Source organism: Gopherus evgoodei, chromosome 6, assembly GCF_007399415.2.
Source record: "Gopherus evgoodei ecotype Sinaloan lineage chromosome 6, rGopEvg1_v1.p, whole genome shotgun sequence".
NCBI lineage: Eukaryota > Metazoa > Chordata > Testudines > Testudinidae > Gopherus > Gopherus evgoodei.
The window spans coordinates 33,284,753-33,297,749 of record NC_044327.1 but is presented as its reverse complement, the minus strand read 5'-3'; the positions used below and the strand labels follow the sequence as shown (position 1 = coordinate 33,297,749).

Genomic DNA, 12,997 nt, shown 5'->3' with positions numbered 1-12,997 from the left:
ATTACAGGGACCATTTTCTATTGCAACAACTTCAGAACTGTCTATTTCCATGCTCCCAGGGTAATGCGTTCTCATTCAAATACTCATGATCTTGGTTTTAGAACACCACAGTAGTACTGTAATACTATTTGTATTCATGCATGTAGCTTATAGAAAATCACTGATATGAGAACAAAGGGTGCACACTGTAGCAAAGTTAAGAGCATTAAGAATAACCTCAAACAAAAGGACTACATTAGTCAATTTTTAAAATCACTAAAGCATGTAATCAGTGTTGGGAATTCTATATGTGCTTAAGGCAACATAATATAAGTGAGGTTATCTGACCAGAGAAAAGAAAATTATATTTACTATTAAAAATGTCTTAAAAGCAAGGTTAGAATCCAAACCAGCACCCTTCCGTTTCTTGTCTGATACAAAGTGTTGAAAACGGACAGGCATTTTGAGAGCAGAACTTAATTTCTCTCTAAATACAGCTAAGCCATACCAGCCAGGAATGAGGTTTATCCCTGGCACATGTGCTTCTGAAGAAGTCAATTTTTTCACTTCAGGTTGGAATACACTAGATTGCACAGAATAGCAGGTTGCTTTTTTAAATGCTCTCAGAAGATGATATCCCTCAGGCCTGTTAAATAGACTTCTTCCTTCCTTCCTTCACCTCAGAACATTACTTCTTTTAATGTGCAACGTAGTAAGGGACATCTCCTTTCAAAATATACAGAGGATCTAACAAGAGGGAATCTATTTTATCTGCATTCAGTAGAAAGATAGTTTGTTGCAATCAGAATTTTATAGCCTGCAAACAAGTCTCCAACATGGAGACAGCAGATTCAATAATAGTATTCAATTAATGATATATTTGGATATCATTAATGTAAAGTGAAAGCTAATTTAATGTTTACAAATGATTGTCAACCCACTTCCAAAATATACATGTTAACCATATAAAGGCCCTAATATAGATCTATATGCTGTTTCAAGTAATACCAAAGAAAAAAATGAGACAAAATTCTGTCATTTAAGAGAATGTGTCAAGCCAGTAAAATTATATGACCTACTGCAATTAGAGCCTGATCGAAAGCCCAGTGAGGTCAATGGGAGTCTTTCCATTGACTTCAGTGGATTTTGGATCCAGAACTTATATCCAATAAAACAAAGCAGACAGTTAGTTGCCTTGACCATTTAATAGTTAGCTCAAGAATTTTTGAAGCTCAAAAATTAATTAAATGGTCTTATGCTGTCTATACAGTCTATTCTGCAAAATACTGAGGAAAAATACTGAGCACACTCATTTACCTGAGATTTCATTGAGAGATGAGGATGTTTAAACCCTTGAAGAATCAGACCCTCATACACTAATAGAAGTTAACTTATTACACAGGGGACACTAGCTATACAGGTTAAAGATCTTGAAAAACCAGCGCTTTCTCTTTTAAGTACTGAAGAGACCATTTAAGCATGGTCCCTATTAGAATCTTGTTTTGTAAGGCTTGGTCCTGCTGAGAGGACACAAATTGAATTCTGCTTGAATTTCTTGAGTTGGAATTGAAAAAAGATAGAACACGCTGCTTAACTCTGTCATTTTCTACTAAGCATTTGGCTGTCTTAAGACATGTATAATGGTCCATCGTTATGCTATAATTTAAGTAAAAATGTACCAGTCCTACCTGTCATATCGTGGATTTTGAGGAGACTGGCCACCATTATATTTGGGGCTGCTTCTAGTAATTGTATTTCCCGGGGAGATGTTTGTTAGACGCTGTAATAGACATGTGTAGAAAGGTCTATAAGTATCTTATTGTACAAGTGGGACTACAACCATCACAGCTAACGCTGCTGTATGTTATGATGTAAATCCAACTTTTTCTTTTCCTTATCCTTTACAGGACTGGATGTCAACATGTATATATGTCCAACATGTAACATTCAAATATGTAATGTTAGGATGACATTATGGACCCCAACTTCTGGAGTTAATCAACCGCCAAGCAGCAATGAGATTTCCGAGAGTGAAGTGGCTGGTCTGTATAACAGTGTCATTTGAGTAAGAGACCTCATTCCATGAACTATAATACAGTCTTTTAGAAACGCAGTATTTTGGGGAATGACCTAAGATTTGTTTCTCATTTTGGTATAACCACCAGTTAGAATTACATAGGTGGTCAAGATGGAGAGAGTGAAATCTCCAATGTGATTCAAATACCCTCAGGTCATAGACATTCAGGCTGCTGGAAGACATCATACCAAATTTTAAAGTCTCAATATCTATTTTACCAAAATGTGTTCACCTTTCCAGCCAGGGTGCAGCTGTGATGGGGCTAGAAGCAGTGGGCTGGAGGGGTAGAATGGAGTTCCCGAGTGGGAGCAGCTGAGACTCTCTCTTTTCCTCTCTGACCCTTTCCCATTTGCTTTCAGCATACAAGGGTTGCTTTTCTCTTCCTTATGCTGCAGGGTGTATGGGGGAGCGGGGTCACATGGTACATTTGAGCCTGGACTCACAGAGCCTGGCCCACCTACCACTGCTCTCACTGGGTGGTGGGAATGACGCTCATCCCATCTGGTGGGAGAGAAGGGAGGAGGGTTAATACAGTTTTCTACCTAGGCAGGGTAGCCATTGTGGGCTTCCTGTTTCAGCCTCACCCTTCCCAACCCATCTAGTTGCTGGATCTCTGGTAATGCCAGGAGCTTGGCTGACAAGCAGTTTTAGGGTCTGGAAGGGATTTTTCCTATATGGAAAAACTGGCAAACTGCTGGGTGTTTTTTACACCCAGCATCAGAATGTTTGATTGAGGGGAGGGGGAGGGTTACATTACAACTGTTGCAATACTGGATGGTACCAGTGCAGTTGGTGGGTTAGGAGTCCAGAAGAGGTCCCTGTAGCTCAGTGGACTGCACAGGCATATCTCCTCAGAGCACAGTGAGGGAGTTGCCTCTATATCTCAGCATGCATCTCCTTTCATCTTATCTTGCCTGCCTCCAATGTGGAGGAGGGCAGCTCTTTGGGACTCTAGTTTCTAATCAAGGTCTCTTGGCAGGCCTGAGGGTATAGAGAGGGCCTGGCCTTCACAATCATCCTCATGTTTATAGTCCATTTGGACTATTGGGGCCAGCTGACATTCCCATGAGAAAAACCCTGCAGGGTAGTTTGTGGGGAGCTACTCCAGCTAGGTAAGAGTTTTAAATGAATAAAATTATGGCCGCTACATTTAACCGTACTATGTCTTGCTGTTTCTATGTCCTAATCAAACCAGACTTCTCTCAGGGTTTGTTTACACTTGGAGCTGGAGGTGCAATTCCCAGCTCAAGGAGACATGCCCACAGTAGCTTGATCAGAGATAGCATGTTAAAAATAGAGTAGCTGCAGTGACACAAGCGACGTGAGAGGCTAGCTACCTTAAGCTCATTCCTAGCTTCTTGGACAGGTACATACTTCAGGCCACTAACTCCTCACACTGCCACAGCTACACTCTATTTTTAGCACACTGGTTCAATCACAGCTCACATGGTTATGTCTCCTTAAGTTGGAATTTACACCCTCCAGCTCGAAGAGTAGACATACCTTCCTTCAAATTACAGCGAACAGGGAGAATCCAGAACACAGGAAGTATGAGTGGCCTCTTAGAGGTGGACCAGTGGAACCCATTGAAAGTGAACCTAGTTACAGTGAAACTCTTGTGTGTCAGTTAAATACAATGAAAGTTCTGAACTCTGTCAATGTATTTAAATGGCAGATTGCAATTCAGATTACAGTGAATCTCTGCTGAGACTTAAGTTGTTTTATGCAAAAGTGTCTCTTCAGTATTTGAGGGTTCCAATGTAAATATATTAATTTCAGGATGAAGGAAAGGATGTTTTCATCTCTTGATGTGTGTGTGTATAACCCCAATATTTAATAGGAATTACGTACACACATAGAGACAATAGACAACTTCAGAATGTAGTAACACTGCACCAAAATCTGCACTCTGTTACGTGAGTGTAAACCCAGAATGACTCTACTGAAGTCAGAGGAGTTTTCTCAGCTTTCCCTGGTGTAAGAGACAGCAGAATATGGCCAATTATATAAAACATATTTGTATAATTTATAATTTTATATTACATACCGGTGATCTGTTGCATTTGCTTAAACTGTTTTCTAGTGCACTCCTTAAACCATCATTGCTGTCATGTAGTTTTCTGTTAGCTGATCTATAAGATGAAACAGGTACCAAAATTAAAGTTTTCTTGCAAAACTTCCTAATAGGTTAAGTAAAAAAAGGATTATTAGATTTTTACATTACAGGTCACACACTGTCAAATCCAGCAGTTGTGATGGAATTAGAAAGGTTCTTTTTTTCCTTAAATGAACTCTAATAAGAAGGGTGGGCCCAGAGCCGTTATTGTACTCAAAGTGTAATGTTGTGAGCATTTTCCAATGAACTGTCAATTGCGGATGTTTACTCTTAAGTAAACTGTGAACTACAACTGGGCTCACTACAACTGTAGACAGGGGGTCCTTAGTCAGTTGGCCAGAAGACAAGGAGTTATTACTGCTTTAAGAGTGCTCTCTGTAACTTGTAGCAGAAGTGGAAGAAGAGGGAAAAGTTTACCTGAACAGAGTGTGAAAGAGCAGGAGGTCGCTGGACCAGGTCAAGAGGGACACTGCCCTTTCAGTTGATCTACAATGGCAGGGGGAAGGACTTGACACCTTGACTCACAATGTGTCAACAAACCAATTAAGGAACAGCAAGGAGAGTCATACTTCTACAAGTGCGTGGAAAGAATGGAATTTGCCCAATTAAAGCAGTACAGATTTGTTTAGTGTAGGTGCCTCTCTTTCTTTAGAGGGAAAGGAGTTAGAGGTACACTGGGGTGTGGGTATATTTTTTGTCCAATATTAAGGAAGGGACTGGTAAATATCTGAGAACTGAGAGTGGGTAGAAGGAGGCAGCCAAGCTAACTGTTGGCACCTCCGTGTGGCAGATGTCCACTGTAGGTACTAACTATGAAAGAGATACAGTTATCAGATCAAATGAACTGGAAGGGGATTTAGAAGGAAGCATCCCTTTACTCGTGGTAGTAAAGTTGAGCACATGTATGTTTCCAGAATCAGGGCCTAAGGTTGCAAAGTCAAGACCATTAAATAGGGGCATACCTGAAAGTTAGAAAGTTACATATCAAGAATGTTATCTTGAATTCACAAAAGGAAGATCATAAATGCTATACTTTTCAAAAAATTGAGTAACTGAAAATATTTGGTGGTAGGAGAAGTGGACATAATCTGTGTGATCCTTAAAAGAATTCTGCAAGGTCAATAAGTAGAATACGGGAGATGAGCGACCTCAGCCGAGTTATTTGGATCTCAAAGCCAGAAACTGCTTGTGAATGGTAATGATTTGGGATGAACAGGGGAAGTGCCTAGGTGCCACTGGGATAACTTTAAGGAGAGACTTGGTTCAATTACTCAGAAGAAAACTCGTGAGTATGAAAGGCAACTTGCTGAGGATGTAAAACTACTTTAGACTGGATGATCCTTGAAGGTAGCAGTGTGTGTGCGTCATACAGCGCTAGACACATTGTTGATGCTTTAAAGATAATGATAAAAGAGGGAGTCACTGGAGAGGCAAAGTCAATAAAATCGAAGCCAAGTGATAATATTTAGAATAACACGGATATACACGGATCTTATTCAGCTTATTATAAAGAAATGAAAGGCAATTAGGCAAAGAACAAAAATCCCACAAAGTATTCAAGACTCAGCAGTCTACCAAATATAGAACTGAAGAAGCTGGCAGTTGTGGTGGATAAATCTTTAATATTTTTGGCTCCCTTAAGTCAATAGGGAGCTCCGGTTATAAATCAGTGGCATGATATGGTCCAGTATTCTTCTGCTCAACAGCATTAGAGAAAAAAATGCAGACAGAACTGTAGCATACATAAATAGAGACATCAGAGATAGGCTCTCAGAAATAATTTGAGTACTCTATATAAAGGTAATAATGTGTGCAGTTATTTTGTGGTAAAATAAGAATGAAGTAGTCAACCAGTACTAGTCCAAACATACCTGAGCCATTACAACTTAAGTTTTGAAGAGTAGAGACAGATTATACTTTCATCTTTTGTGAAAGGACAAGATTATATACGGATCACATGGAGAGATACAAAATTCAGATAGTATTTTTACACTGTGTTTCCAGGTTGCTGCATGTGACACTAAAACTATTATTAAATAGTCCAGGTAGTAAAGTGAAGTCTACTACAACAGAAACAGTTTAAATTGCAGCTAAAAAAACATTTCCCCTTGATAATATTTTCTTCTTCAATTCCATCAAGATATCCCTACAACTAGAGAAACGTGTTTAGCTGTGCACACTTCAGAATAAAGTTTGTAAATAAAGAACAGGGAATTATTAAAAACGTACTGAAGTATTTCAATTTGTCTTTCCAGGCTCTCTCTGTCTTCAGTGTATTCTCGGACCATTTCCAGGTCTCTGCAAAATATAAAGTTATACTTCTCTACACACACTGTGATAATTACTGATGTGAAAAAAAAACAGTATTACTGATGTTTTAAATGTTTCATTAGCTTGTTCTAAATGTAATTCAGCAGGTGGAAACAAAAAGCCAGCACCTTGTGAACAGTCAGGGTTCCACTCACGAGGAAATTCCAAGAGGTACAGAAGTTTCAAAACTGGCCAGCATGCATGGACATAGACAACCGGGAACTTGGGTGGTTTTTGCCAGCCCCCTCCCGATCCCCCTCAACCCAGGGATTTCATTAATAATGGAAACACCACGTTTGGAACAGAAGTTCATTTATCTCATTTTATTAAAGGCAGACAAATTTAGTCATAATACCAAACTATTCATTTAAGCAATAGCCAACAGCTATTATTTTATAATTTTGTAACTCTAGCTTCCCCAAAGATTAAAAATTGTCTATATCCCTGCTGTGTGTACAAAATACTTTGAACTCAGCAAATATTTTATAGGGGGATTTAGCAAAAGAAATTAATGCTAATTTAACTCCCATGTACTCTAAAGGTTAAAGGAACAATCCTACAATTGACATCATGTGGGTACATTCATGCTCCCAGGAAGAGCCCCACTACCTTCAATGGGGCTTTGACCACACATAAGAGTGTGTCACAGCACAGACATTTGAATTATTGGGGCTCAAATTACTACTGCTCCATTTTAAACATGTTGTGGCAGGTGAGGGACAGAAGGGAGTCCCTATTCTCCCATCAGCAGCCAGCCATAATTTAGCTGCAGGTGTTTAGGAATAAAGGAAGTGGTGTTGATGGTCCAATAGGTAAATCTCTAAGTGATGTGCTAATGGGTTTATGGATCTTCCTTTTCTGTACTAAGCATACCCTGACTAAACCTACTGGATAGGTGTAGGAAGACATCATCACCCACTAGCCACTGTGCCTTTCGAAGGCATAACGCCTCTAGCACCGTCACTGGGGCAATATGACTCTTTCCATCTCCAATACTGCTCAGCCTCATGAGAGGCATAATTTACCCCTAACTTTTATTTCTTGTGAAAGGTCTCAAAATACCCAGAGTAGCTTTTGTTTTCATGGTTCACCCTTGATTTGGAAGACTTCCATGGCCTTATTTACCATGACAGACAAGGGTATTTCACTGAAATGGAGTTATAAAGAAAGGGCCCAACCCTGTACTTCTTACTCACCAGTGAAGTCAGTGAACCTACTTGCATGAATAAGGGATTCCAGATCAGGCCCAAAATTTGCTCTATCAGAGCCATGATATCTATGGTTTACTTAGTAGGCTATGTGGCAATATATCAGTTTTAACCTATGTACTAGCCAATTATGATCTATTAAAATAATTGTTACTGACTAGATATATAATATATACACAAAACAACTTATTTTCTCCCCAAATAAGAATTTTATAACGTGAAGTATCTTACCTTTCTGAGCTCAAACTTTGATCTGCATAATCACTTTTCAAAGTATCTAATTCACTCTGAAGAAAAGCTATACTTGTCTGTGCTTCTAAAAGATCTTTTTTAAGTTTCTGATTTTCCTAAAGAAAAAAACAGAAAATGAAGTTTATGCAACAGAGTTGCCTTCACAAAATAATGAAGTGTTGTAATACTAAAATATAAAAGATCAAAATCAAATAGAAAACAGTAACAACATAAAAATCTCGATAGAGTTAAGAATATAACTGTTAAAAGTACCAGTTATGGAAAGCTAATTTACAAAAGGTAAACCTTTAAGACTGACACTCAAAATCTCTGAAGTAGGCAACAGCACTTAAAAACATACTTTACTTTAGAAATCCTAATTAACTAACCCAATGGGACTACTCACATGCTTAAAGTTAAGCACATTCCATAGATATCTGAGTGCAGATGATCTCCATACCTTGAGCCATATTGGAGTCATAGTTCTAACACTCAAAAACTCAATTTAATTTCAGATTTTGCAGTTTCTCATACACAAACATGACACCATTCTATTTCAAGTGATTAATAAATGGTATATATAGAATTCATATCTACTTAAACAGAATTATTTTTTCTTTATCCAAGAATAAGCAATCAGCCCACCTTAAACATCTTTACAAGAAAAAAAGGCAGTCTCTTAGCCTCATAATTCTAATACCAGTTCTGAAGTGGGAAAACAAACTAGTACTGAAGAAAGTACAAAGTGCAGGTTGAATCTACATCTTCTGTATGTAAATTATAATCAACTCTTACCCACGACAATTCATGTATTCTTTTTTTTAATTCAGCCAAATCTTCTCTGTGATTTATGTTCTTGGACTGTTCTTCCAGCTGAAAGAGCAAATAAAATGTGCAAATTTTAAAAACACATGCTTGACTGATCCAAAGCCCACTTAAGTCAATGAAAGTCATCTGGATCAAGGGCTATATTGAAAGACACCTATGTGCATTTTCAAGCTACAAAAGGTCTTTTACAAAACATGAGTTCTCCAGGTGTACACATAAGAAATTTCCACCTCCAAATTATCTAGTTTATATCATTTCATTTTTTAGAAAAAATATTTTGAAAATTTCTCAAAGTGTGTTCTACAGAATTTAGTATTGCTAGAAATAACAGTCATTTTGCAATACACGAAACCAACCCAGGGTCTGATCCTCTACTGGTATTTAGAGTGGTAGCTCCCCTGATTTCAGCGGAGCTGTGCATAGCTACCCAGCTCATTTAGGCCCAATTCTCTACAGAGTAAAAAATAAAAGAGAGCTACAGCATTTTCATAGGAAACTTCCATTAGTATCAGTGGAATTGTAAGTGTGATTTAATGATAGTAAAGAGGAAAATGGAGTGCAATTCACATCCAGGATTCATATTGCTGAAAGACACATAATGTTACTAACAGCTATAGCAAGGGCCAGCCACAAAAACCTAAATCTGAATTTCAAATATTCAAAAGTGAGCATTCAGCATTCCATCACTGATATACGCATCAACTGCAAAATTCAGATTCTGGTCCCTGCACTGAGAGTTCAGATTTGGGGTTCTCTGCAGTATTAGGAATGTTAATCATAGAGATAGGAATATCAAAGTAGAGATAAACCTAATAGTGCAAAGAGGATGGATATGACAACTTTTGATACTAGGTCCTTTTCACCCCTTTATCATTCTGTCCATTGCAAATAATTATACATGATAAATTGGATTCTTTCCAATGTATAAAATTCCAGACTGCCACTGGGTAATCAAAATGCCAGTTTCTTGATAATCATAAGCAATCATTTGGTAATATTATTTGGCTAGCAGTTAGGTCCCTTGGCAAAGTATTTCGGTAGACTATACTGAATGGATTCAAGGACAACGGCAATGGGTATTTTAGTCAATGCAATTTTAAAAACGATTTTTAAGTTGCCATTTAATGATGCACATTATCCGGAAAATTTTTACAGCAAAAGACAGAGCACCCTTAGCTCCCATTAGCTACCTCGGAAGAAACACTTAGCATCCCCCAGGTCAGGCTCTATTGTATCATCCACAGAATTCTGGGCACAAGTCCAAGCTACCCACCTTTTTAAGTTTTTTTATTGTCACCTGAAGTTCACCAACTTCATTCTCATACTGACGCTTGAGATCATTTAATGCCTCTTCAGCTTTCCGCTTCTCCTGTAACATTTGGTATTTTATTAACAGTCAAAATACAGATTTAAACATTTTCTTTAAAATCTAGTCACCAAGGTATTAAACATTTCATTATTGTAAAGTCAAACAATTTCCTTTTACCTTGAAGTACACATCGTTGGCTTTCGATTAAGGGTCTTATCCAACACTAAAAGTCAATAGGTGCCTTTCAATTGACTAAAATGGGCATTGAATTGAATTCTCAAGTTATTACAGCCCTATTTGTAGTATCTGAAGTATTTGTAGAAGAGAAATGTTTAGCAGATTGGAGTAAAACCTCAGGTCAGTTCACCAATGTTACTTAATTCAACCGTAACCCAGTTTTGTGGACTCTGATGGATTTTAGACCAGTCTGTAATTCGCACAGAAGACACATATGGTCCCAGAGTAAATAATCTTTCTCCTCCCTTCTCCCCTCAGAAAATATCACACGCTGGTTCCCAAGATAAATTTGTGTGACAGTTCTTTGTTTGTAATTCATGTCATACTTCCTTGTTTCAATGTTGCCAGCGTCCACAATGAAACTGAAAAGTGTCTCTAGATACAGCTAAAGCAATATTGTTATCCCATTTTGGAGGGGACAAAAGGGGAGGTATGAGTATGAGAAAGGATAGTGACAGTATCTTAATTTGTAGAGGACTCAGGAAGGTTTTTAGTCTGAACGCTGATCCAAGTGGATTACTGGGGTTTTGTTTGTTTAAATCAATAAGGTTTACACAGGCTTCGAGAACTGTAGATGGGAATGTTAAACTCAGCACAGGCCTCCTCTCTGACTTGAGCACTACAAACCAGAAGGTGTCACAACAATCAGCATTGGCAAATGAAGATTTTAAGAGAGCTGCCAGATTTTATTTGTGGAAAGGAACAAAGATCGAAACTTTACTCAGGGTGCAATTCTTTTCATAAAAGAGCCTTTGGTATGTGTGTGTTTTAATTATAGCAATACAGGTAAATCACTTGTCCAGCTAGTGCAGGATTTTCCTACTGCTGACACCTGTACAGATTCCTAACGTATGACTTGCACATTAATTGTTTGCCTTCCTGGTGAAAACATGAAGGCAGGGAACACTCAAAATACAGATATCATATGGAGGAAGGCGTCACACTGGTGTGAGTCAGCACACTGTCTGAAACAACAGTGTGCTCACTGCAGCCATTAAGATTTATAGCTTAGAACAATCCCATAAAATAAATATCTCGGCAAGTTACATTTGCTCTCGGGGCGTTTTACCTTTTGAAAATAAGTCGAGCCATGAACTGAAAGAAACATGTAAAGAAATGTAATCCATAGAATGATAGGAGAAATAAGTTACAGCCCATCCTTGATATTGGTACTTAGGTATCAGGAGTAAAATCCTGGCTCTACTGTGTATGCCTACACTGCAATTAAACAGCCGCAACTGATCTGTGTCAGCTGACTCACGCTTGTGGGACTCAGACTAAGAGGTTCTGTAATTGCAGTGTAGACATTTAGGCTCAGGCAGGAGCCCAAGCTCTTGGACCTTCCCTCTTTGCAGGCTCCATAAGTCCACATTTCTGCACCACAGCTAAGGAGTTTTTAATTGCAATGTAGACATATCCATTGAGGTCAATGGGAGCTTTGCAATTAACTTTGATGTTGCCAGGATTTCACCCCAGTGGTCCCAAAACACTGTCATTTATCTGATTTTCAGTCCATCCATTCATATTTGTTAGAACTCTTTAGCCCACGGTACAGACTGATTTGTATTAGGATAAAAATTACAATCTACATTCGGAAATATGTAGCAGACAGGAGGAGTGCACAAGTGCAATGGCTTGTTGTACATGACCTTTGATACATGTTTCCTGTTCATCTGTTGATCACATAATGGTTGTTGAGAGTGTTACATTTTATTTTTTTATTATTGCAATGTACTTGTGTGTGCAGAGAGGAAATTCTTTCAGAAGTAATGTATTTGTTTCCTACGTGTAAAATGTTCCATATCTTCCCAGCAGGATATACAGTTGTGCCCATCCTCCACTTATTTTCCTGTGATTTACATTGTCATTTGCCAAACATATTATAACACACCATTTTACTGAATTCACACCTGAGACCTTGATGTCATCATGTGTGTTCTATCCCCTCTAGGAAACTGATAGATAAATCACTGATTATTATATTACAAAATGAGTATTTACAGTAAACATACTAAGGTCAATGACATAACATATTTATCCAAATATCATTTATCTTCTCACCTACTAACCAATCAAATAACCATTCATGATACAAGTGGTAAAGAGTGTTTGGCAGTTTATTATAACAATGTGCTCCCTTTTGATGAAAGGGACCGTGTCTTCCAGTATGCAGACTGGTCCGAGTATATTGTGTAGCCTACAAAAATTAAACAATAAATAAATAAATAAATAAATAAATACTATTTGATGTATTTATTGTGCACGTGTTAGACCATCTTAACTTGATTTTTGTTCTTAGGCATATAATATATTGAAGTAGGTTTATATTTCAATGTAATAGTTGCTTATTATAACATTATGTTACATAGACAAAGAGGAGTGTGACGTTGTGCAATCTATATGGCTTCATAAAAATATGATAATGAGTGAATATAATGAACTGAAATATGCTTCATGCAAAAGGTCTCTTGTACGGTATCATTACAAAGCTTATAATCTACTGAGTGTGATCATCCTATTTGTATAAATGTATCATTCTTGCTGCTGAAACTAGAAATATGAAATATAACTCTAAGGGCCTATTGTAATTACGCAAAGTGTGGACCATTAATGGTGGTTTGGAATCTTGATGGCTCCCATTAACCAGGACTATTGTCTGCAGATGGCTGTGTTTTACCTGTGAGTCTTCCTGTATTTGGGTG

At 37.9% G+C, this 12,997-nt stretch overlaps 1 protein-coding gene across 1 annotated transcript in view; it reads right to left on the bottom strand.

Annotated features, from left to right (window-relative positions):
• The window catches only part of RASEF (RAS and EF-hand domain containing), a 50,133-nt gene that overhangs the window by 15,511 nt on the left and 21,625 nt on the right, over nt 1-12,997 (bottom strand). The window contains exons 4-9 of the mRNA XM_030567718.1: nt 10,023-10,118; nt 8,717-8,794; nt 7,922-8,037; nt 6,402-6,470; nt 4,104-4,188; nt 1,668-1,759 (exon numbers count right to left, since the gene is read on the bottom strand). Of these exons, the coding sequence (XP_030423578.1) occupies nt 1,668-1,759; nt 4,104-4,188; nt 6,402-6,470; nt 7,922-8,037; nt 8,717-8,794; nt 10,023-10,118 (536 nt within the window). The remainder of the gene's footprint in view (nt 1-1,667; nt 1,760-4,103; nt 4,189-6,401; nt 6,471-7,921; nt 8,038-8,716; nt 8,795-10,022; nt 10,119-12,997) is intronic.